This window comes from Callorhinus ursinus, unplaced genomic scaffold (genome assembly GCF_003265705.2).
Source record: "Callorhinus ursinus isolate GAN/ISIS: 27379988/994484 unplaced genomic scaffold, GSC_fseal_2.0 scaffold6, whole genome shotgun sequence".
Lineage (NCBI taxonomy): Eukaryota > Metazoa > Chordata > Mammalia > Carnivora > Otariidae > Callorhinus > Callorhinus ursinus.
Genome location: NW_027397068.1, coordinates 38,932,216 through 38,956,684, shown reverse-complemented (window position 1 = coordinate 38,956,684; position 24,469 = coordinate 38,932,216). Strand labels below are relative to the sequence as shown.

The window sequence follows — 24,469 nt, the reverse complement described above, 5'->3', positions numbered from 1 at the left end:
TATAGGAATTTCAGAGTCTGAAATTTTCCCAGGACCTTATAATATCCTCTAACCTGTAATGCTCTAACCTTTTATCCCACTTCAGTTTCTCTTAGAGTATTTGTCACTAGCTGAAATTTTTTAATGTATATTTTTGTCAGTCTTCCTCAGTATAATGTTTATGTTCCACAAGGACAGTGATTTTGTCCATCTCGTTTACTTATGTATTTTCAATGCCTTGAACAGTACCTGGCATATAATAGGTGCCCAATAAGTATTTGTTGATAGAATAAACAACTAATACATATAAAGGGAAAGATGAACTTATTTTTGTTCACATTTAGTAATAAACATTACTAAATTCTTTAAATCTAATTAATGTTGGTGATTATTGCAGTTTCTTCTCTTTGTTGACTACTTCTTGATAATACTATCAGTTTAAAACTAAGGAATTTTTAAATGAGGGGGAAAAGGTTACTACTCAAGTCCTATTTAAATTACTAAAATTTTAATTGAATTGATTTAAATCCAAACTAAGAACACGTTGGCAAAGAATTAATTTTAGCACTTGTCCTGGAACTAACCTTACTTCTTACTCCTTCTGTTTGCATTCATCTCAGGGATTAGGAAAAATATCTTTCTGATATTGGACTCCATTTTATTTTTTGTTTTATTTTCAACAGGTAGGTCTCAAGTTCACTGATGTCTTTTGGTGGGCAGTTATTTTTCTTGTGAGATAAATTCCAGCATGGTTTATTTAAATATGCATTTACATGCCCCTTTACTTTATAAAGTCCTGTTATGACCTGTTGTTTCCCATGTATATAAATATATATAGACTCTTTTCCACTTATTCACATATTAACCAATAGTGAAACCTTAGGTAATAAAGTGATGTTCATTTTTCCTTCCCTTTAACACAACCCAAGTCAGAAATAGTTACAGGATTTAAAAATTTCTCATTCAACTGTAGTTATAAGGATTAAACCTGGGGAATTATGTTTTATACTTTCTAATCCAGAAATCTCAGACTTGTGCAAAGGGTGAAAAAAAAAAACAGTAATTCTCCATATAACTATATACCACAACCATAATACTATTCTTACATAGATTACATGTTATTTTCTGACTATACATATTTAAATACGATTGCTTCTGAAGAGGTGAAGTAGAACAGAGGACTTTTACTTTTTAGTGTATTTGTTATTGTTATTGTTTTGATTTTGGAAGAATGGGTCCATACTTCTTGCATAATAAAACTTTTTAAAAGGAGGGCATTGAATCATTATATAAAATAGATAAAATAAGCATCTGACTATGGTAAATATGTTCAAATAATCAGGCCCAATTGAAAGTTTTCCAAAATATTGAAAAACCGCAAACATGTTTTCAACTATTATCAGTTATCCTGAGAAACTTCAGGTAATGAGATGGTTCCAGAAGATTGAAAATATGCAGTTAAAATTTTCCTAGTTTAAGCTTCATTTATTGACAGAAAGTAACATGATAGAAGCATTGCTTTAGGAATAATAATCTGTCTGAAGCATATAGTATAGAGATAGTATTAACCCATTTGTATTCATTTGGGTTTAGGCTCGAGATTTTAAATTAGGTAATTGGGAGCCTAGACTCATTGACTACATTTCTGATAGCCCACTGAGCAATTCTTCATGATCAATGTATTAAAAAGATGATTTGGAATTTCTTAGACCAGGTGGTGAACATGAATAGTCAAACCAGGTTTACTTGAAAAACAAAATCATCCCCAAACCCCAAATACTTTATTTTTCCTCTTTTGGCTAAACCACTAAATGATTAAATGAATGGCATGGATATAAGATGATATCAACAAGGTGTTTTCTGAGTTTTCCACAATATCTTTGTAGACACAACAAATAAGTGGGTTTGGTAATAGAGCAGCATTATTATATACTTATGTATAATAAGTGCATTATTCCCACATGCAGTGATTGATACATCAGTCCTGAGCTAAGACAACTTTTGATGGTTTGCTGAAGGGCTTAGTCCTTGGATTTAGGGTCCTGGATGTTTTAATCTGTGACAGATGATGGGCATCACACTTACCAGAAAGAAAAACATCATCCAGAAAAATAAGTGCAGTACTCTCAAATATACCAGTGAGCTTGAAAGTCTAAAGTTTGTTTTAAGTGGAGTGTCTCTTTCTCTTCCTCTCTCTTTCTCACTCTCACGCACTCATGACAGCAAGCCAGTGTAGAAAGAGTTTAATAGTACTTGAGAAGACCCACTGTTTAACCAACTGACTATATTGCATTTCTCTCTAGCCTGATAACAGGTTGGGAGTGATCTTGGTTTTAGTTTGTGAATTCAATTGAGTTCAACTTGGGGAAAACTTCACTGAAATGCCCGGTTAGGAAAAGAATGCCTTCCAGTGAAATTCAGGCTGTAAAGGCTCAAAATACTTAATTAAAATGCTTCAACTAAATCCTGCATGTTATGGCAAAATCAATTTATAATTATGAAAAAATCAGATTAATTTCAATCCAATCAGTAAATTGTCAAGAGGAATTTTGTTGTTGTTCCTGCTGCTGTTACCAGAACATGTTGACAGGATAAGGAATGGAGATCAGACTGAGAAACATCACATGAATTGCTAAGCTTTTAAAAGACAAAAGTATACATAGTACAAAAAGTAATTCATCATCTGAGAGAATAGATAAAACACGTTCAGTTTTATGTTAACTGTGGTTTGCAGTAAGTGTTTTTCATTGTTCTTATATCGCTTGAGTTTGCCTGTATTCAAATTCTGGCTCTCTCGCTCTGTAAGCTTGAATACCTTGCTTAACCTCTCTGTGCCTCAGTTTTCTCATCTGTATAATTCATTGTGAAATAATACCTATTACATGGAATTGTTGAGGAATTAAGTGATATCTTTTTGTAAAATACTTCTAGAACATTATCTGGCACATAGCAAGTGCTTTAAAAAAAAAAAAAAGCAGTTATTTGAATATCTACATCCCTGCCCCATCCCTGTCCCATCCTTCTCTTGTTATTAACTGAAGAAAAAGATGTGTAGAGAACACAGCAAGCAAAATAGGCCTTTTTTCCAAGTCCGTAGATAGACTATATACTTTTGCTCCCATTTTTTCTTCTCTAGCCCCTAGCCATCTTAGTAAATCATAGTAATACCTGGCATATACTTCAGATCTAGGTCAGGATCATTCTCTTACATTGTGTCTGATCAAGGTTTATTCCCTCATTTACGCAGCCGGGATTGGATCATCTCCCTAGCCATCACATATGCCCATGTATCCCTCAGCTAAGTTAAAATTATTTATTTATTATTTTTAAATAATTTTATAAATTATTATTTATTATTTTTAAATTTTTTATTTAAATTCAATTTAGTTAACATATACTGTATTATTAGTTTCAGGGATGGAATTTAGTGAATCATCAGGTGCATATAAGTGCAACCCAGTGCTCATTACATCAAGTGCCCTCCTTAATAACCATCACCCAATTTCCCCATCCTCAAAGCCCCTCCCCTGCAGCAGCCTTCAGTTTGTTTCCTGTAGTTAAGAGTCTCTTATAGTTTGCCTCCCTCTGTTTTCATTTTATTTTTTCTTCCTTTCCCCTATATTCATCTGTTTTGTTTCTTAAATTCCACATATGGGTGAAATCATACGGTATTTGTCTTTCTCTGCCTTATTTCACTTAGCATAATACCCTCTAGTGCCATCCACATCATTGCAAATGGTTAAGATTTCTTTCTGTTTGATGGCTAATATTCCAGTGTGTGTGTGTGTGTGTGTGTGTGTGTGTGTGTATATATATATATATATATATCTGTATCTATCACATTTTCTTTATTCATCTGTTGATGGACATCTGGGCTCTTTCCATATTTTGGCTATTGTGGACATTGCTGCTATAAACATTGGGGTGTATGTGCCCTTTCGATATCATTACATTTATGTCCTTTGGATAAATACCTAGTAGTGTAATTGCTGGGTCATGGGATAGTTGAATTTTTAACTGTTTGAGGAATCTCCATACTGTTTTCCAGAGTAGTTGCACCAGTTTGCATTCCCACTAACGGTGTGAGATGGTTCCCCCTTCTCTGCATCCTCGCCGACATCTCTTGTTTCCTGAGTTAATTTTAGCCATTCTGATCAGTGTGAGGTGGCATGAGTTAAAATCTTTTACATACTCTTTCCTAAATATTTTTGAACCTCATACTCTATCCAGAACTACACACACTATATACATGTCCCTAATACTGAGGATCATTAGTGTGCTTATTAAAACTGACATATCTAGACTCCTCCACAGACCTACCAAAACAATTTTCATGACAGGCCTGAGTTGCCAGGTTTTAGTATAAAATCTCAAATAGCTTGAAACCTTTAGAATATGTAAAAATGTTACCTTTGAAACTTGAATCCAGAATGCCAACACCAGGGATTCAAAAGTTTGGGGGCTATTGGGCTTAGAAATTTCTAATTATACCAAGCACCCCAGGAGAAACATATTAGAAAAAACATTACTTACAGATTGGTTGTTTTTCTACCACTTTGACCAAGAAAGAAGGTCCTTTGTCATGATAGGTCAAACACAACACACAAAAAAATCATCTCTAGCAAAGGTAAAGAGCAGAGCTAAGTTCACAAAACTTCTCTCATGTGACTCTTACTATATAATTTGATGTTTCTTATGTGAGATTTGATATTCATGTAAATCCTTTAAGTTATCTCAGTGTGTATTAAATTCTACACCTTTTGTGTTAAACTTTTATATGTCTCCAGGTGATTATTGTTCCTATTTAACCCACTCAAAGTGACTTGTTTTTAGACTTTATAAAGAACTATTATGTCTTTTTGAAATCACCTTTCAAATACATTAATAATTAAATTTGGGAAAGAATATAGCAGAAAATACCTAAACTTGATCCTGAAGTCATAAAACTAAGGCATGTAATGTTAACACACTCAATCTTTTTGTACTTTGTATTTATTTACCAACCCAAAAGGCTTACCTTTGATTCAAATTCCAAATTTACAGGGCTTGTAGTAGCTCTAAAAACATTTTTGCTAGAAATTATTTTTGGAAACTTTGATACAAGTAATGTTTGAAAGTATAGGTATAGCTTGATTTCTATAAGAGGCATATTCCTGAGAAGTTGCAAGATAAGACAATATAATATTTTAAGTGAATTGTTCCCTTATCTTTTTAGCAAGAGGTTGAAAAACAGACTGGAGTCAATAGTCTTCGATGTTGAACATTACAGATTTGTAGCGTGATCAAGAAAATCTAACTTAGCCACTTTAGAGACCATCAGTTAATAAAGATGTTCTACCATTGATACCTTGAGTGCTTATTGAATGTCAGGCACTGAGCAAAGGGATTTATGGGTATTGTTAATTCCCTCATTGACTTAGTCAACTATTGTACAACAGCTGTGTCCCAGGCACAGCTCTGTCACAAGACAGGCCATGTCCCTACCCACATTGACCTTTCATTCTACTGGTAGACAAATATTTGAATAAATAGATAATGCTTCGGGTATTGTTAGATCTTATTATAAGGAAATCAAACATCTTAAGAGAGTCAGACTAAGTTAGAGATGCTATTTAGATAGTCCAGCAAAGGCTACTCTGAGAGAGTAAGCAGAGATCTGAATGAAGCAAAGGAAAAAGCAATGCAAGGACTTCAGGGCAAAATTCTTCTAAATAGGAAAAAGGGCAAAGGCAGAATCTTAGAGGTAAGTATGAGGTTTGCCCACTTAGAAAGTGTTGAGATGACCACTGTGACCAGAACAAGGTGAGATAGAACAGTAAGAGAGGAGTCAGGAGCCAGATCATATAAGGTTTTACAGTCCATGAAAAGGAGGTCAGACAGTACAACCTTATGCCATTATTGTCTGCATTTGCACATGAGAAGTTGAGGCTTAGAGTGTCAGTAAACATCCCCAGGTTCATACACCTAGTAACTAATACAGGGGAGTTTGAACCCACTTTTGGTATGAATCCAAATCTTGTACTCCTTCCTAGTATATCAGGTTGTCTCTCACCGACTAGTCTGGTTACCCTTTTAAAAACCCTGAATTCAGTGGACCTTCTAATTAAATGTTCTCAATAGTAAAAGAAAATCAGTGGATACATATTTGAAACTGGGTTCTGTATATAAAGGAGAGAGGCAAGCTGTGTATGTGCCATATCATGTAATATTGAATGCACATGAAATATTGTGGTTTATAACAGTAATTTTTATTTTATTATTTTTTAAAAGATTTTATTTATTTGAGAGAGTGAGCGAGAGAGCACAAGCAGAGGGGAGAGGCAGAGGGAGAGGAAGAAGCAGACTCCTCGCTGTGCAGGGAGCCTGAGTGACTCGATCCCAGGACCCTGGGATCATGACCTGATCTGAAGGCAGACGCTTAACCGACTGAGCCACCCAGGTGCCCTAGAATAGTAATTTTTAATGCTTTTTGATGATTCAACATTTGAAACCCAGAATTAATGAAGAGAGCCAATCATTAAAGGCACACTGGTTGAAAAATCATTAGGTACAAAAAAGAAAATGCAATATGCTCAAAATGAACTTCTAGCCAAGATATAAACCACTTCATAAGTAACATATTAAAAAAACCCTTGAAATAGTGCATTGTTTATATAAAAAAGGGATAGTGTTGCCTTATATAATTACATATGTCTGCTTATTTAAAGGATAAGGGAATTCAGGTGTGCCTGGCTGGCTCAGTCGGCAGAGCATGCAACTCTTGACCTCGGGGTCATAAATTCAAGCCCCATGTTCAGGGTAGAGATTACTTTAAATAAAAAGGAATAAGGGAGTTCATATTTTTATCCTGAGGTCTATAAACAAAATGATAAAGTGGTATTCTGAGGAAATGGTCTGTTATAAACTGAATGATAAGCTGGCAGTTTAAATGGTTATAATTACAAAGTAAAGTTATCCACTAAAGTCATTAGAGAACATTTAGGATAAAATGAAAAGTATACCACTCTGAAGACAAAAAGTAGAATTGGAGATTCTGAAGATTTTATTCAGAGTTATAAATTGTAAAATTTAAACAATGAACTACATCATTTAAAAACATTCTTTTAAAAATGAATATTTTTCTCTTATGAAATATGACCTTTATACACATAATTGGCCATTTTTTTTGTTTCAAGTTTTTATTTAAATTCTGGTTAACATTCAGTGTAATATTAGTTTCAGGAGTAGAATTCAGTGATGCATTACTAACATACAATACCCAGTGCTTATCACAAGGGCCCTCCATAATCCCCATCACCCATTTAACCCATCCCCCATCCTCTTTCCCTCCAGCAACCCTCAGTTTGTTCTCTATAGTTAAGAGTCTGTTTTATGGTTTGTCTCCCTTTTTTCCCCCTATGTTCATCTGTTTTATTTCTTAAATTCCACAGATGAGTGAAATCATATGGTATTTGTCTTTGACTTATTTTGCTTAGCATAATACTCTCTAGCTCCATCCACATCATCGTAAATGGCAATATTTCATTCTTTTGATGGCTGCATAATATTCCATTGTGTATATATTACCACCTCTTCATTATCCATTCGTCAGCCAATGGACATTTGGGCTTTTCCCATATTTTGGCTATTGTGGTTAGTACTACTATAAACATTGGGGTACATGTGCCCCTTCAAATAACTATATTTGTATCCTTTGGATAAATACCTTGTAGTGCAATTACTGGGTTCTACTTTCTAAAAGCAATTACTTTTTTGAGGAAACTCCATTCTGTTTCCCAGAGTGGCTGCACCAGTTTGCAATATGGGTGTCTCTTCAGTATAGTTATAAGGGTATTTTCTCTTTATTTTAAAATTAATGTCCAAAATTAAGCCAATATTTCAGAAAACATCTTAAGGAATAAATATATGTAAAACAAGTGAAACAATGGTTCTCCATAAGTAGTTTTTATTTATAAATTAAGTGGGACAGTAATTAAAAGATGTTCAATAGATTTTACATAGTTTTTCCCAGAAAAGAATTATTAGAACTATTGTTCAAATGGTGTAATCTCCTATTGTGATTCAGTTAATGAACAATAAGCATTATTTTAAAAATCATGAATATGCACTAAAGCAATTTTTCTGACATTGGGTTTTTATCTGGTTAGAATAACACATTACTATAATTTCTCTCCAACTGGGATATAGTTTTAATGAGGAGCTGATCAGTGCCAAATCGCACATAATTTGAATGAAAAGAATGGATAAATTCATCAATATTTCCATGACCACAATGGTAACTGTTTAAAGTGAATTCTTGAACAGTAAGAATGGTCTTACTTCAATCTTATTTTTCCCCGAAAGCAAAGTGAAGTGTTTTTTGATAGGAGAGAAATTTATGAAGACCCAATATTTTTCTGCTATTCATAAGATTAACATCTTCCCTTTGATTGAGTTGCTTATACATAAAACTGGAGACACAATGTATACCTCAGCTGTTAATGTTTTAGGACAGGGACTTGCCAAATTAATCTTTGTGTCTTCAGTTTATAATCAAGAATGAATGCGTTAGGGCGCCTGGGTGGCTCAGTTGGTTAAGCGACTGCCTTCGGCTCAGGTCATGATCCTGGAGTCCCAGGATCGAGTCCCGCATTGGGCTCCCTGCTCGGTAGGGAGTCTGCTTCTCCCTTTGACCCTCTTCCCTCTCGTGCTCTCTATCTCTCATTCTCTCTCTCTCAAATAATAAATAAAATCTTAAAAAAAAAGAATGTGTTAATGAAGAAATAAAAGAATAGGTAACATTACAATTATTTTTAAAATTAAGAGTAAAGTTCAAATTTTATGTTGGAAGGAATTAGCTCTAGCCAATGTTATAATATTATGCATACATCATTTAATTCTTTTAGTTATAACATCAGACTTGTAGATCAGTAATAATATTTTTTAATGTACCAGCTATTCCTCCAGGTTACCCATATTTTAGCTGATACATGGCAAAATAAGTTTTAAGTTCTCCCAAGTTATTTGCAAGCTGTGAACTATTACTTAAATAAGTGAGCAGTGACATCTGAGGGAGGCCTTTACAAACATTCATCCTTCGTGAGAATTGCATGTAATGTTTTTCTAGTTGTTATACATTCACGAGTCTCACTATAAACTGATTGTCTCTCACACAATATCTGGTATAGGATAATATATTTTCTTTTTGAACTGCTTTTTTTTTGTTAGTAACTTTTACCTTTAAACTGTAATCTCTAGAAAGGCATGAATTGTCCAATTTTTAAAATAGCTTCCAAAACTCTGGACATAACACTACATTGGATCAGATATGATTTTTCTTTAGAATTTTTGTTTTACTTTGGAGGGTAGGTACTACATAGCTAGTCTTTGGAAATGCTAAAAGAAATAGCTGTACAAGTCCCTTAAAGTCTCCAAGACTCTAAGTGAATATTCCTCCTGTTTTAATTTATTCTTGAGTGCCTCATTTGGGACACTAACCATTAAATTCAGAATTAGCATAGACGTGTTGTACCAACATTATGAGTTACAGACTATTGAAGGTTTTATGAACCTTCAGAGCTGTAGAACAGATATTTCTTACATTATAGTATCCTTTGATAAGCTTTAGGTTCTTTATTAATTAAATATGTGAACAATCATTCTATAATTGAAACTTTATCCAAAATATTAGGAAGATTTCATTATCTAAGAGTTTGTCTTTTTTTTTTAAGCTGTAAAGCATATTTGATTTTAAAAACAGACAACTTTGTTTCATAGGTACATGATTTCTTGCTATCACATACATACACAGCCTACTAGATAAAAAGCAATTACACATTTACAGCCCCCATCTATAGCTGAAAAAAAGGGTCAACTATTTAAAATTCATTAACTTAGAATTGTGTTTTTTTACCCCAGTGAATTAACTTCTCTTTGTATTTTTTGACAGGAAGAAGCACTGCATGGATTTCGAGTGAGTGATTACCTTGAATACATGGAGAGTTTGGAACAAAACTACCGACCAGTGGTGCTGAGAGACATGAGGAACATTAGAGTGCAGAGCACATAGACAGTGGAGTACACAGTTAAATGTCGTGTTTTATTTATTTGTAAAGGAAACAGAGGGACTTGATTGTTTTCTGTATCTATAACAACATATGCTTTGTGAATACACATATTGTGAATCAATACTGGGACTTTTTCAATATAATAATATATATTCAAGTAGGAATTATCTCAATTTGTGACATGAAGTAAATTCATTTTTGTTAAGTTCGTTGTTCCGTGAGGTTGTTTTAGAATCAGATCTAATTTACTTATAGTTCTTTATGTTTAAGAGCTAGTCCCAACCGACATCTTTCTTCACCAGAAGATTAAAGTATTATTTTTCCAAATGAGTTTTGAAAGAAGCATCAATATTATAAATAATCGTTTGACTAGCCAGAGAGAGAGTCCACAGAAACAAGGAAGACATTTGTTTTCTTCATGTTTTGTCTGCACATATAAAGGAAAATAGACAAAGCCACAATTACTGATTTTACATATGGAGGAAATAAATGATATTTAACATGGCAAATGCTAAGAAAACTATTGTTCTCAGACATAATTGTTTTTCTAGGAATTGCTTTTGGTACCTATATCAGCTTATAATTTTTCATGTGAAATGTAGGCTCTACATGGTTCATTTAAAAGAAAGATTAGTTATTTCATACTGATAAGCATTTGACTTTCATTTATTATGCATTTTTCTTAGTGATAAATTTTATTTGTACTGAACTTAAAAACATTAAGGAGAATAATTTCTAAATTATTTTAAATGACTAACACAGTGTTTTATTTAAATAGAAGGCTTTGCTCCAATGAGATTAATATAATATGCTAAGGTCTATTTTCTTATAACTGTCACATTTAATATATGAAAAATAATACACAAAAATATTTTTCAGTTAGCAATTTTAACAAGTTTTTCTAAATTATAGGTAGTAGTCATTTTGTATGCATTACTTATATTTAAATATAAGTCAACTATTAAAACCATTTTGAAGCCTTTTTTTTTTTAAACCAAAAATATAGCTCATCCACAAACTCATTTTTCGTTTCAGTATCATGAAACAACCGGCACCATACGATTTTCAGTTTTGTGATATTTAGGCTATTGTAATATCAACCTTCCAAAATTAGGTTTTATGCTGTAAATGCTAACAGTAGCTGCTCAGTAATGGTGTTCATAAAGGGCACTGAAAAAGTTGAGAAAAGAAAATTGAGCAAGTTAATTTGACATATTGCTGCTCCCTTTAGCTCTGGTTGATAGGAGTTAAGTAAGAAAGTCCTAGGTTACTCAAAATACCAAGCTCTGTCTACTTTCAAACTTAATTTTGGAAAGCTGTAATACGTGTTTATGGTTTCCTTTCTTCCTATTCTGCTCCTGAGTTACTGTTATTGACACTAAGAAATTGCAGCTTTATTTCCTTTTTTAAAAGCTCTTACATGGTAATTGGAAATACAAATGGAGAAGGAACTTTAACTTAGTTTTATAATATTCATTGATGATTTTGATTGGAAACTGAAGTAAGATCTAGATAATAACAGTTACATTTTAGAAAAGTGAATTCAGCTGGAACCAGAAGGTGTTTGTTTTCATTTGTTAAATAAATGTTTTATGAACAATAACCTAGCAATTTGGTGAAACAAAATGTAAAATATGGTAGTTTACGTAGCTAGCATTGTAAATTATTTTTGTACCTATTATTTTAAGAATACTCTTTAGAATAGAAATAAATACAACCTGCCTTGCCTTTCAGTTTTGTTTTTAATTATTTAAAGTATAAGTCCTTAGGACAGACTTTATTTCTACTTTGTGAACGGGTACCTCATACATTTTACAGGATTCATTATAAGAAACTATATTTTATGATAACAATATAAACAAATTTGTCAAAAATTAAGCGCTCATATATAAATCTTTGAATATCTGTTTTCAAAATTTCATCTCTATAGTTATTCATAAGCATCTAAGAAATCTGTGAAGGTAAAATAAATCTCAGAAATTAATCTAACCTTAACAGAATTCTACCCAAATTTATGATTATTAAATTATGGCATGCTCTAGTTTGATTTTTCAATTCCAAGATGTTAAAGACATTTCTTTGGTTATTCATTAAACAGACATGTTTTGAGGGTTGCACATATAATGAAATATTTTTGATATTCAGGATAGGATAAATGAAATAACAACACTGCCACTCACAGAATCCATAGTGAGAGATGAATAATTTTAAACTGTGAAAATGTAGTTTTAAAGATGACAGGAATTGATCTCTGGATTTGGTGGCTTTGATAAAAGCAGTTTTGATGGAGTAGTGAAGTTTGTTTGGAGCAGGGTTAATGATGCTGAGAGGAGAGACTGGAGACTGATCCTTCTAGGAGCATTGCTGAATAGGGAAAGAGAGTATGGGTGGTAGCTAGAGGAGGCCTGGAGTCAAAAGACTTTTTTAAAATGGAAAATGGAAGCGTGTTTATATGTGAGTGGAAATGATGCAGTAGAGAAAGAAAAACATGCTGAAGAGAAAAATGCTGGAGTGAATGTCATAAGACTCATTGTAGGAATGAAAACGGCAACAGCCATTTTGGAAGTTTAGTTTTTGTTTTGTTTTTTTTCTTTTTCAAATTAAGTTAAACACACACTTCACTATGTGACTCATCAATATTCCTTCTAGGCATTTCCCCCAAAGAAATAAAAGATATGTCCATACAAAGGCATGCATGAATAATATAGCTTTATTCATCATAGTTCAAAACTGGAAACAACACAAACCTCAACTGGTGAATGGATAAACAAATGTAGTTCATTCCATAAAATGGAATACAACTCAGCATTAAAAAGTGCCACCTACTGATGCACACAAAAGTATACATATTGTAGGATTCCATTTACATGATGTTCTAGAAAAGGTATATCTATAGTGACAAAATGTTACTGGTTTCCAGGGCCTAAACTGGGGGTGGATGTGAAGAAAAGGGATTTTCTGCATAGAGGCAGAGGGGACATCTATGTCATGATTGTAGTGATGGCTACATGACTACATTTTTTAAAAGTACTGTGAAATGTACGCTTAGAATAGGTGAATTTTAAGTTTCACCTCAATAAAGCTGATTATCAAAAGATAAATACTGCAAAGAGAAATTGACGAATCCCTTATAATGGAAGTGTTTCAACACTAGCAATTATGTTAGCTGTAGGTTACTTGTGGATGGCTTAAACAAGTTGAGGAAAATCCTTTCCATTCCTATTTTGGTGAGAGTTTCAGGAATAGAATTTCTGTTTGGAAATGATTTTATCAAATACTTTATGTGAAAGTAATATTTGCATGAATTTCCCCCTTTTTTGGTCTGTTGATATGGTAACTTCCCAACATTTCTAATGCTAAACCAACCTTGCTTTCCTAAGATTAACCCTACTTAGTCATAATATTTTATCATTTTTACATATTGTCATATTTGATTTGTTAAAATTTTGTTAGGGATTTTTATGTCTATGTTCATAAGTGATATTGATCTGTAGTTTTCTTTTTCTGATTTTGATATCATGGTAATGCTGGCTTCATAAAATGAGAAGTGTTCATCTGTTTTCTAGAAGTCTGTATAAAATGGTATATTTTTTCCTTCAACATTTGGTAGAATTTCCCAGTGAAGCCTGGAATTTTCTTTGTGATAAGATTTTTTACAAAAAAAAAAATTCAACTTCTCTAATGGATATGTAGCTATTCAACATATTTATTCTTAAGTGAACTTTGGTAATTTCTTATAAGGAATTTCTCCATTTTATCAGATTTTCAAATTTATAGGCATTGAGCTGTTCATAATATTACTTTGTTACCTTTTATATATGTGTAGAATTTGTGGTGATGTCATTGCTCTTCGTTTTGATATTGTTCATTTGTATCTTCTGCTTTTTCTTGATCTGTCTGGCTAGAAGTTTATGAATATTCTCTCAAACAACTAGTTTTTGGTTTCAACAATTTCTCTTTTTCAGTTTTCTGTTCCATTGATTTCCACTCAGAACTTTATTTTCTTCTACTTACTTTCAGTTTCATTTGCTCGTGTTTTTCTAGTTTCTTAAAGTCATTTATTCGAGACCCTTCTTGTCTCGTATGAGTGTTCAGTGCTATGAAATTCCCAGTAAGTACTGCCTTAGTTGCATCCACAAATCTTGACATTTTATATAGTCGGGAATACTTTATATTTTACCTTCTGATTTTCTGTTTGATACATAGGTTATTTAGAGATGTGTAATTTAGTTTCCAAATATTTTGGGATTTTTCCAGGTATACAGTTGGACAACACAGATTTGAGCTGCGCAGGTTCATTTATAGTTTTTTTTACAGTGCAGTCCTGTAGATGTATTTTCTCTTCCTTATGACTTAACATTTTTCCATCTAGCTTAGTTTATTATAAGAATATATAATACATAAAATATCCAAAAATATATGTATTAATTGATCAGTAAGGCTTCCAGTAAACAGTAGGCTATTGGTAGTCACGTTTTTGAGCAAGTCAGAAGTTATACGTGGATCTTCCACTATGGGGAGTGGGAGTGTCAGCTCCTCTAAACACCGTGTTGTTCAAGGGTCAGCTATATTTCTGTTACTGATTTCTAGCTTAATTTCATTGTGGCTAGAACATTTTTTATGTTAATCCTTTTAAATTTATTAAAAATTGTTTTATGTCCCAGATTATCTACCCGTAAATGCTTTTCATGTAACTTAAAAGAAATATATATTTTGCTGTTTTTGTGTGGAGTGGTCTGTGAATCTCAGATCAGTTGTTTGGTATTGTTTGTCTTGTGTATCTTTAATGACCTTTCTGGCTACTTGTTTTAGCTACTGTGAGAGTAATGTTGAAATTAACTGTAATTGTGGATTTTCTGTTTCTCCTTTCAGTTCAGTTTTTCCTTCATGCATTTTGAAGCTCAATTATTAGGTGTATAAATTTTATGATTGTTGTATACCTTTGATGAATTAACTGCTTTATCCTTGTGAAGTAACTCTGTTTATCCCTAGTAATATTTTTTCTTCTGAAGTCTGAATTTAATATTTAATAGTCTTCTAAATTTAATATTGATATGGCTATTCCAAGGTTTTGTTTTGTTGTTTAGGATTTGTGTGATCTTTCTCCATTATTTTACTTTACCCTTATATATTTTTATGTTTAAAGTGATTTTATTGAGCCTAGTTCTACCCCTTCCCCAGTCTTGGCAAATCATGCCTTCTAATTAGGATGTTTAGACCATTTACATTTCATGTAATTATTGATATGTTTGGGTTTACATTTTATATTTGCATTTCTCATCTTGTTTGTTTCAACTGTTTTTATTCCCCCCTTTTATTTCCTGCCTTCTTTTGGATTGTTTTAGTTGATTGCATGTTATCCCCTTCACTGGTTTATTAGATGTATTTCTTTCTTTATATTAGTGCAACTTTCAGGTTTATGTTACACATCTTTAGTTATCCACAGTCTACCTTCAAATAATATTACACCACTTTGTCTTTAGTATAAGAACCTTATAACGAATAAACTCCAAAACTTTACTGGGTCACTCTAATCCAAAGTATTCTCTCATTTCTCTTAAATTATAAACAGTTTCTCCACTGTCCTCTTGTAAATAATTATATAGTCTCACATGCTATTTCTTATATTATTTTGAATTGTTTTTTCACTCTTATTATTTAATGCTAGCATTATTATTCAACAAATGGATCAGTAGTAAACACTTTTCTTTGGGAACGTCATCTCCCCAAAATTAAGTATATATTTCAGAAGGACAGAGGCAAAGGTTATTAATTCCCCTCTCCCAGAAATTCTAGCCCCGTGCCAAGGACAAAGCAGAATATCAGATTATTTGCTGCATGAAATATCAAAGTTTTGAATTATTACAATAATACAGAAGGAACATAGTTTGAAACCTTAGACCACACTTTCCCCTCCACTCCTTTAATAGGTAAAGCAGGGGGGAAGCACCTTATGTTCTTGTTACAAATATGTTTTCTGCTTATTGTTCATTGTGGAATGTATTTTTAATAAAAATAATAGTTTACTAAATTCTTTTTAGCAGCGATTATAACTAAAATGTATGTGTGTTTTCCTTCTGTGTGTGTGTGTGTGTGTGTATGTATGTGTGAGTGGGTCATTGCATATTGGTATTATTTTGGCTATAACATGCATCTGATAGGCTTGAGTGACCTAGCTGAGAATCTAACCATTATTTGGAAATACCTTTTTGAAATACACCATGTGTGCTTATCTTTTATTTATAAAAGTGGACAGATAAATTTGGTGTTTGAATCTGTTTAATCAGATAGACAGTCATATGTCCTAAATGATGTAGTTCTGAAGGCAGAAGACTTGAACATCTCATGTGTCAAGATCTCTCCCAGGACAATGATGCTGAATATTTCTAAATCTGTTCTTGCTAAGCCTGTCTTTACTGTTTCTATATTATATATGATGGTTTAGACATAGGCCAACAAACTACAGCCTCTTTCTGTAAATAAAGTTTTACTGGAACACTGCTTGTTTATGTATTGTCTATTGCTCTTTTACAATGGCAGAGTTGAACAGTTGTGACAGTATGTGTGGCCTGCAAAACGTAAAATATTTATTATCTAGCCCTTTACAGGAAGTACTCTGGTTTAGAGTACTAACTGCATGTATAAATCCAAATCCACTTTGGGATAAACTTTTTAGAAATACAGAAGACGCTAGAGGACATCTAATCCAAAACCTTTATTTCACAAATGAAGCTATGACTCAGAAAGTAAAGAGGGGGTCCCAAGATTATATAGAGGAGAAATAATAATGAAGTAGATAAAACTGAGAGCTCAGGAGGCAGACTGCCTCAATTCAGATCCTGGCTCTGTCATCAAGTTATTTAACTCCTCTGTACCACAGTTTACTTGTTGGTAAAATGGGCATAGTAGTAGTAGCTACCTCATAGGATTATGATGCAATGCATGTGTTTTTAACAATTCCTTAGCAAGCCTTCATTATTATTTGCTATCATAAGGCTAGTTGGTGATTGCATAACCTGGAACCTAGTTCTTCTGACTTTAAGTTCAAACCTCTTTTAACTGTATTATTTATTTATTCATTTAGTCAGCTAGTATGTCTTTATTAAATTCCTACTGTGGATCAGACACTTTTAGGTATGGTTATAATCTTTTCCTTCATTCAGCCTTTTACAGGAGTAACATATTTTCCTATTTTATCTTTTCCTTACCGGTTATAAAATGACAGAAATGTCCTATACAATCCAAGGTTAAACATATTTTTGTACTTTATTCAGTTTCTCCATGTTTCCTTCCTATTTTGAAAGGTTAATTTTTTCATACTCTAGGTTTTGTGATACAGACAGATCAATGTATAATGGATTAGCAATGTATTTTTGAATTGTTTTTTATTCTCCAGTGTTAAATAAAATGTTTTATGTGACAAAAATTTACTAACATGTTCTTTATAGCAAAATTGATTTACCTACATTTTTTTCAGCAGAATATTAAGAGTTATTATTTAAAATACGTTGGCACCTACTTATCTGATGAGTTTAAACAGGGTCAGGGCAGTTAGCCTCAATATAAACCCTGAATTTTCACCACTAGCAGTATTTTAGCTTTTAAAATTAGTTAACTTCTTTGGCATGTTTCCCACTCCATATTTTACTGTTGGCAGTAGGCCACCATGAAATGCTAAGCACCATGGAAATAATTGGACTGTCATGTTTGCTAATAGAGTGCATTTGAGATACATTGGGGGAGACAGTTATTAAAATGTTGGCTGTTAAAATTTGATCATCTAATCCAGGATTTAGGCTTTGATCTGCTATCAGAATAAGTGTCAGTTCTTTATTGAATAACACATTTATATTTAGTCTTTACCTGAAATGCTAAAGTTCATCTTTTTTAGAGCATCTCTAAAATCCTTTCTCTTTCAACATCAAATATAATTAACTACAGTTTCATTGGAAATCATCAGATAATGGAAATCAAAATGCTTCTATTGGTCAAATGATCTCCATATTATATCAACATAACTGCATTAATATTTTGCTTATAATCATGAAATTATTTTGGCTTAAGTATTTATTAGAATGGATGATGGGTACAGCAGAGACTGGTTAATGTTCCAAAATCAGTTCCTTCTTCCTGGGCTAAGTATACTGCAGGGCATTTAATCAGTTTCACTGATGGTAAGTAAGCTAGCCAAGGCATAAAGTGCAGGTGTGCCTTCTCTATGAGCTTTCTTTTCTCTTTCCTAGTGCCCCTAGAGCCTGGATACTTGAATTTGTGAAAAGCAAAATCTCCCTGTCAACCCACGTTGGACTGTGACCTGAGGAAGAAATCAATCTTGAATTAAATAATTAATTAAGAAAATTAAGAGAATCTCTACCCTTAAGGAGCTTATGACTGAGAGTGATAAAACTTGTACAAGAAAAGATGAGAATACAAGTGCATCTTTTGTAAGTCCTGAAGAGTCCTGAGAGCAGTTGTGATAGGAAGATTCAGAGGAAGCAGGTATTACCTCGGGTTAAGTGACCGTGGGGGTAGCAGGATTTTCATCCAGAACAATAGGAACAGAGCAAAACAGCACAGGAGCAGTAGAGGGCGTATTGAGAATAGCCTGAGCAGAATGAGACTACAAGAAGCAATGAGGGAGTTTGTGTAAAACCCTCTAAACTAGTGTGGAGGTTTTGTTTAAGGGAAAATACTGGAAGATAAACTTGACTGGCCGGGTAATTCAGACTTTCTCCTGTAGGTTGTGAGTAATAGTGAAGATTTTTCAACAGAAGAGGAACATGACATAGTAATTAATTGTAAAACTTAAACATCTTTGAATATTCTGGCAACTACAGATCTAATTTATTTCAAATTCTCTTTAAAAACTTCTCTTTGAAGAATTTCTAGCTTAAGTAATCACTTTTTATTCAGCAAATTTTATGAAATATATTAATCTATCATGACTGAAATGCTATGTTGAAAACAATTTAAAGTCAAATTTTTCTATTCTTTATTCTTTTATCATATACCATATACCTCATAGTTATTTACCAGTAGTGCACATCTCTAGAACCTTTTAAGCTGTGATTTATGCTAATAAGGAGCATCCTTCAAAATGACTTAAAGCAGGATTTTTTAATTTCTCCTTAAACGGTATTTGAAATGCAATTTTATAAGACACGTGAAGGTGAAGAGGTTTGCATTCAGCATAAAAGGACAAATAAAACCTTCAGCAATTCTAGAACAAGAATCTATTTGAGAGAGAATGAACACTGCTAAATTTTTCTAATGAAGTAATTATCTCAAGCTGTGTTTCTTAAGGAATATGAAGTAATTAAGTTTATGAGTCCTTAATGAGAGCAAAGCTAAAATAAAGCCCTGTACAGAATCCTCTTGACTGTTAAAACACAGCCGTAGAGAGCAGATCAAGGGATGTAACCTTGAGAGGCCACCATCCATACTGTTTCTTGTTTTTGTTTTTTTTTACTTTATTTATTTTAAATTTTTATTTCAATGGCACAGTTTTTACTTTGTGAGGGGATCTTGACAATAGGTTTGATGCTGTTTTTAAATGCTGTATGGACATTGGCCCCTGGACAAAGCTGTTGCTTAGGAAATGTACCTCTTCTTCATCATTTGCCCACAGTTCCTTAGGGAATCAACTGATGTGATCCTTTCTGATCTCCTTCCAAGGTACCCCTGTTCTATATTCCACAGTCTAGAGCTTTACCTAACTTTAATCTCCTTTCAAATTTAATCATATTACATAGTGCAGTGAAGAACAATGGGGCAGAATTGTTAATAGTGTGTATTTTAGTCTTGATACCATGAACAGCAAACCATGTCATCTCAGTACCTAAATGTTTGTGGGTCTCATTTCTTCTGGCTTAAAATAAATGTACTAACCAACTAACTTCTTGGGATCATCCTAGTCTACCCTTTTGTTCTAATATTTTGTGCCATGTTACTGAAGCTTAATTCAGGTGATCTCCTACCCATATCCCACTGGCATTTTCAAAATAAACTTATTAAATGTGATTTTAAACCAGTGGCCATACTAGGCACTAAAATATGAATTGTCTTTGTGTTTCTCATTAAAATGACTTTTTTTTTTTTTAAGATTTCATTTATTTGACAGAGAGAAAAAAGAGAGCACAAGCAGGGGGAGTGGCAGGCAGAGGGAGAGGGAAAAGCAGGCTCCTCCATGAGCAAAGAACCCGACATGGGACTCCATCCTAGGACCCTGGGATCATGACCTGAGCTGAAGGCAGAAGCTTAACCGACTGAGCCACCCACCTGCCCCAGTTAAAAGGACTCCTGATGAAAATTATAAGTTATATGGAATACTGATGGAGATGATATATTTATTGTGTAGTCTGTGGAAACAAAGTATTGTATAAACACACATATACCTTTCAGTGTAAATAAAAACATTACTTTAAGATAATTTATGAGAATACAGTAGTGTTGACCTACTTTTTTTCTACAGATATATCACTGAAACAAGTCTGAACTCTTTTTGAATCTGGTCTATAATCATAATTAGCCAGTATTTAACGGGTATTGGACACTTCAAAAATGATAACCAGGTATTGAGAAAGACTGTCTTAAAACAGTTTGCCTTTGAATATGAACAGTGAAAGACTGCTGCCTATTAGATTTCCTTATATTGAGAATCCATTATGACTGAGATGTTATTACGTAGCTTCATCTTATTCCCATTCTCTTTAATTTCAGTTTAAACAAAACCCCTAATCAACAATAAAACTATTTTTAGCACAGACAGGGAGGAGAGCTAATTCTTTTCTTGAGCGCTGCAAAGGCAAGATTTGAAACCATTACAGTAACCTTGGCAGTAAATTGAGTTTTAAGGATATTAAGTGCCCAGGAAAATAGTAAGGAAGGCCATCTGTTTAGGTTTCTTTGTTGTTGTTTTTAATTTGATGGCAACATTCCTAGTGCAGATGAGGTTGGGAAATTAGAAACTATAGTGTTTGGATTCATAAAATTTGTGTTGAACAGTGTTTAACAAAAAGCAATATTAATTATCAGCAATAATTCATCCTCTTAAAGTATTCAACATCTGAAATTAGGATAGAATTTTAAAATTTTGTATTTTAAAAGAACTAAAACCTCTAAAGCAATACTTTCATGTGTAGTTGGCAGAGAAACAGTTTGAAAGTAATCTAGCAATATCTATTAAAATTAAAAGTCCATATACCTTTCGACCCAGTAATCCTTCTCTGTGGGAGGTGATTCCCACAGAAATAAAGGCACCCATATGAAAAACCATGGTTTGAGGATATTTATGGTAGCGTTGTTTCTAATGGTGAAAAACCGGAAATAATGTGGATACCTGTCAATAAGAAAAGGGGTGACTAAAGCACAGTACTTCCACACACTGTGCCATTAAAGCGCATGACTTAGAGCTCTCTCAGCTAACCTGAAGGATTTTCTTGAAGTATTTTTGAATGTAAAAATCAAGATACACAAAAATATGTGTATGACACTATTGTTTTGTTAAACAAAACCTGTGTGTGTGTGTGTGTGTGTGTGTGTGTGTGTGTGTAAATTGTTATATAAACCCCAAGAAAAATATAGTGAAATAGAAACTAGATTGTTCGTATGAATGTTGTGAAGGGTGCAGGGATACTGAGGTATGGGGAAAGATGGGGGAAAAAAAAAGCAAGACTTTAGAAGTGGAGCTAAAAAATGTCAAAAAATACGAAATTCACAGTATCAACTCTTAATTTTGTGGTTCAGATTTATCACAGAAACTCTTGCAAGTTTTTAAACCATAAAAATTCTTATTTTGGGGCGCCTGGGTGGCTCAGTTGGTTAAGCGACATGTCATGGCTCAGGTCATGATCCTGGAGTCCCGGGATCGAGTCCCACATCGGGCTTCCTGCTCAGCAGGGAGTCTGCTTCTCCCTCTGACCCTATTCCCTCTCATGCTTTCTATCTCTCATTCTCTCTCTCTCTCAAATAAATAAATAAAATCTTTAAAAAAAAATTCTTATTTTGACTGACCGATGTTAAACCACTGAGAATTATCAGAAGATCAATTTGGCTTAACAAATCTCAGCCCTGGGAACATGATGAAAAAATTAAGATACATGAGGCAAAGGAAGGCAATGAGGGGTTTGAGGTCAAAATAATAGGGTATGACTAAAAAGAAGGGATTGATATCTTCATGTGAATAAGCCAGTCTAATAATATTATACTCATAATATTATTCATGGTTGCTTTCCAAGATTTAAAAACAGAAGAAAACTTGTGATGCTAAAATAGTTCTAGTGATTAACAAAATAGTGTAGTTACCATGCTACTCAATTGGAAAGCTTCTAAACACCTTGAGTAGACAATGGTAATGATGACTACCTAACTTACTCCAGAGGATCATTCATTTCAGGAAATCTGGGTTATTTTAGTAGGCCAGGGATTTTTTTTTTTTTAGGCCGGGGAAGTATTTTGCACAAAAGATTCCCTAGGCAGTTTGAAAAGACAGTGAAGGAACGACTAAAACTATGACCGTATTTGCAAATACAGTTTTCCCTTGTTATCTAAAAGTAGAGTGTTCCTATGAAAACATTCAAAGCCAAAATGGCATAGATCAAAGAAGCAATTACCACTAATTTATATGGAAAAATTTTTGAACATTCCCAGACCCCAAAAATAACCTCTCAGGCTTTTCTAACACCTTAGGACACATCTTACTAACAGATGCCTAACAGATGCACCAAAGAAAATCCAAGATAAAGCACAGATATTCACACAGTCAAAACTCTGGTGGCTGGATGCTGAGATGCTGAGTGTAGTTCTCGGGGAAGGCGCTTGGAGGTGCCACTCTCACTGCTTGGGGTGCTCTGCCTCTATAACTGCTTGCTGCAAAACAGAGTGCTATTTTCACTCTTCGCCTTTTTGTAAAGGCAAAAATCCTCTTCAGATTTCTTTCTGTTAGTGAAAATAGGTACTAATGTAGGTCTTTTGTAAAAGAGTAGTGGCAAAATGCAAACTTTTGAAAACTGGGGGATACTTGTATCAGGATTAAGGGTCTTGAGTAACAGAGTTTGGCCAAACCCAGGGGAGCTCTGCATGGCTCAAGTTTCAGTGGACTCAAAGATCTGTGGCCTCTCAGGACACAAGGTAATTTTTACTGAGCGAGTCTAAACATGGGAGGAAGGGGTATGTCACACAAATACCTCCTCAGCCTTGAGGAATGTGACATAACTTAGTAAAAGAATATAGTTACTTTGGGTGGAACAAAATTTAATCATTGGGAAATCAATTATCGAAGGTGACTGAAATCAGTGTTAACATAGGCAGAAATTTCTCTCTTGAGGTGGAAGGACCTCTGGCTCCCATGGGATGAGTTGGGGAAGGGTGGTAGCAAGGACAACACTGAGGAGAGCAGTCCAACTACTACTGCAGTGATGGCTGAGGCTGCAGAGTGGAAGGTTAGGAAGACCAGTGAATTGATATTTGGAGTTGGGCTAGTGTGAACCCTCGAAAAAGATTGTGGCTGGGGATTTTCTCCTGATTAGTCTAGTTTTACTTGAGGAGTGGGTGAAATTGAAATTTCTGTAACTGTGGGTCTGGAGTTAATTGCTTCCAGGGTTACAATTCAGTCGGTTTATTTTCTTCATGGCTGGTAAATAATAAGAGTAATCTTTCTGCATTCATTTATTAATTTGTTCAACAAACATGTTTTACATTCATCCACTGGCCGATTCTACTTTGTGCATGTATGAACCAAACAGGTAGACTGACTATGCTTCTACCTCACAACCCCCAATCCTGGAGTCCTAGCTCTTCCTAAATATAATGTTCCATGTTTTCAGAAAGTACTCAACTTCGATTTCTGTCCCAATTCTCTGTCCCAATTCCTTCACCCTCCAGAACTGATACTGTACCAGGAATAGCTTTTGCCTTGGATCCATCTCTCTTTGTGTCTGTTCAAGAATTACCTCCAACCCTGGCTTATCTGTTAATAGAGTCCCTTCTTTCCATCTTGCAGAAATTATTTTTTTGATATTGTCAATTTCAATCCTCAAAGCTGTTATGGATTAGATATCTTTTTACCCATTTTCTATTATTTTGATGGGATTTTGGAAGGTGGGATGATAATGTGACAGGAAGATATACTGAAAACAGACAAGTAGTCAAGTGAGTAGGGGCAGAATGAGTGTAGGTGAAATTAGATTAGGCTACTTTGATAGTCCAAGACAAAAGCTGTTGCTTTTATGTTTTTTATTTAAAATAAGAAGTTTTCCTTTTAGTATCTCAAGGGAAAATTAGAATTGGAAGAAGTGAAACAGTTACAAAGAGTAATTTAATAATTTACCAAAACCTTTACAGTGAGTCTTTATTTCCAAATTTTTAGCATTGGATTTAATATTTTTTTAATAGAGTCATCTGTCCTTCTTAGTTGACACGTTGCTGGTGATGCTATACTTTTAATA

General features: G+C 33.7%; 1 protein-coding gene across 4 annotated transcripts in view; it reads left to right on the top strand.

Moving 5' to 3' along the window:
- TBC1D32 (TBC1 domain family member 32) overlaps positions 1–20,413 on the top strand; it is a 208,218-nt gene extending 187,805 nt beyond the window's left edge. For 3 of the 4 annotated variants that reach the window (XM_025864962.2, XM_025864946.2, XM_025864937.2), the window contains one exon: positions 9,908–17,037. In XM_025864962.2, the coding sequence (XP_025720747.1) occupies positions 9,908–10,027 (120 nt within the window). In that variant the 3' untranslated portion in view covers positions 10,028–17,037. Of the gene's footprint in view, positions 1–9,907; positions 17,038–18,268 lie in introns of those variants that run through there. The other variant, XM_025864955.2, reaches the window with a different exon arrangement.
- Positions 20,414–24,469: the final 4,056 nt, after the last annotated feature.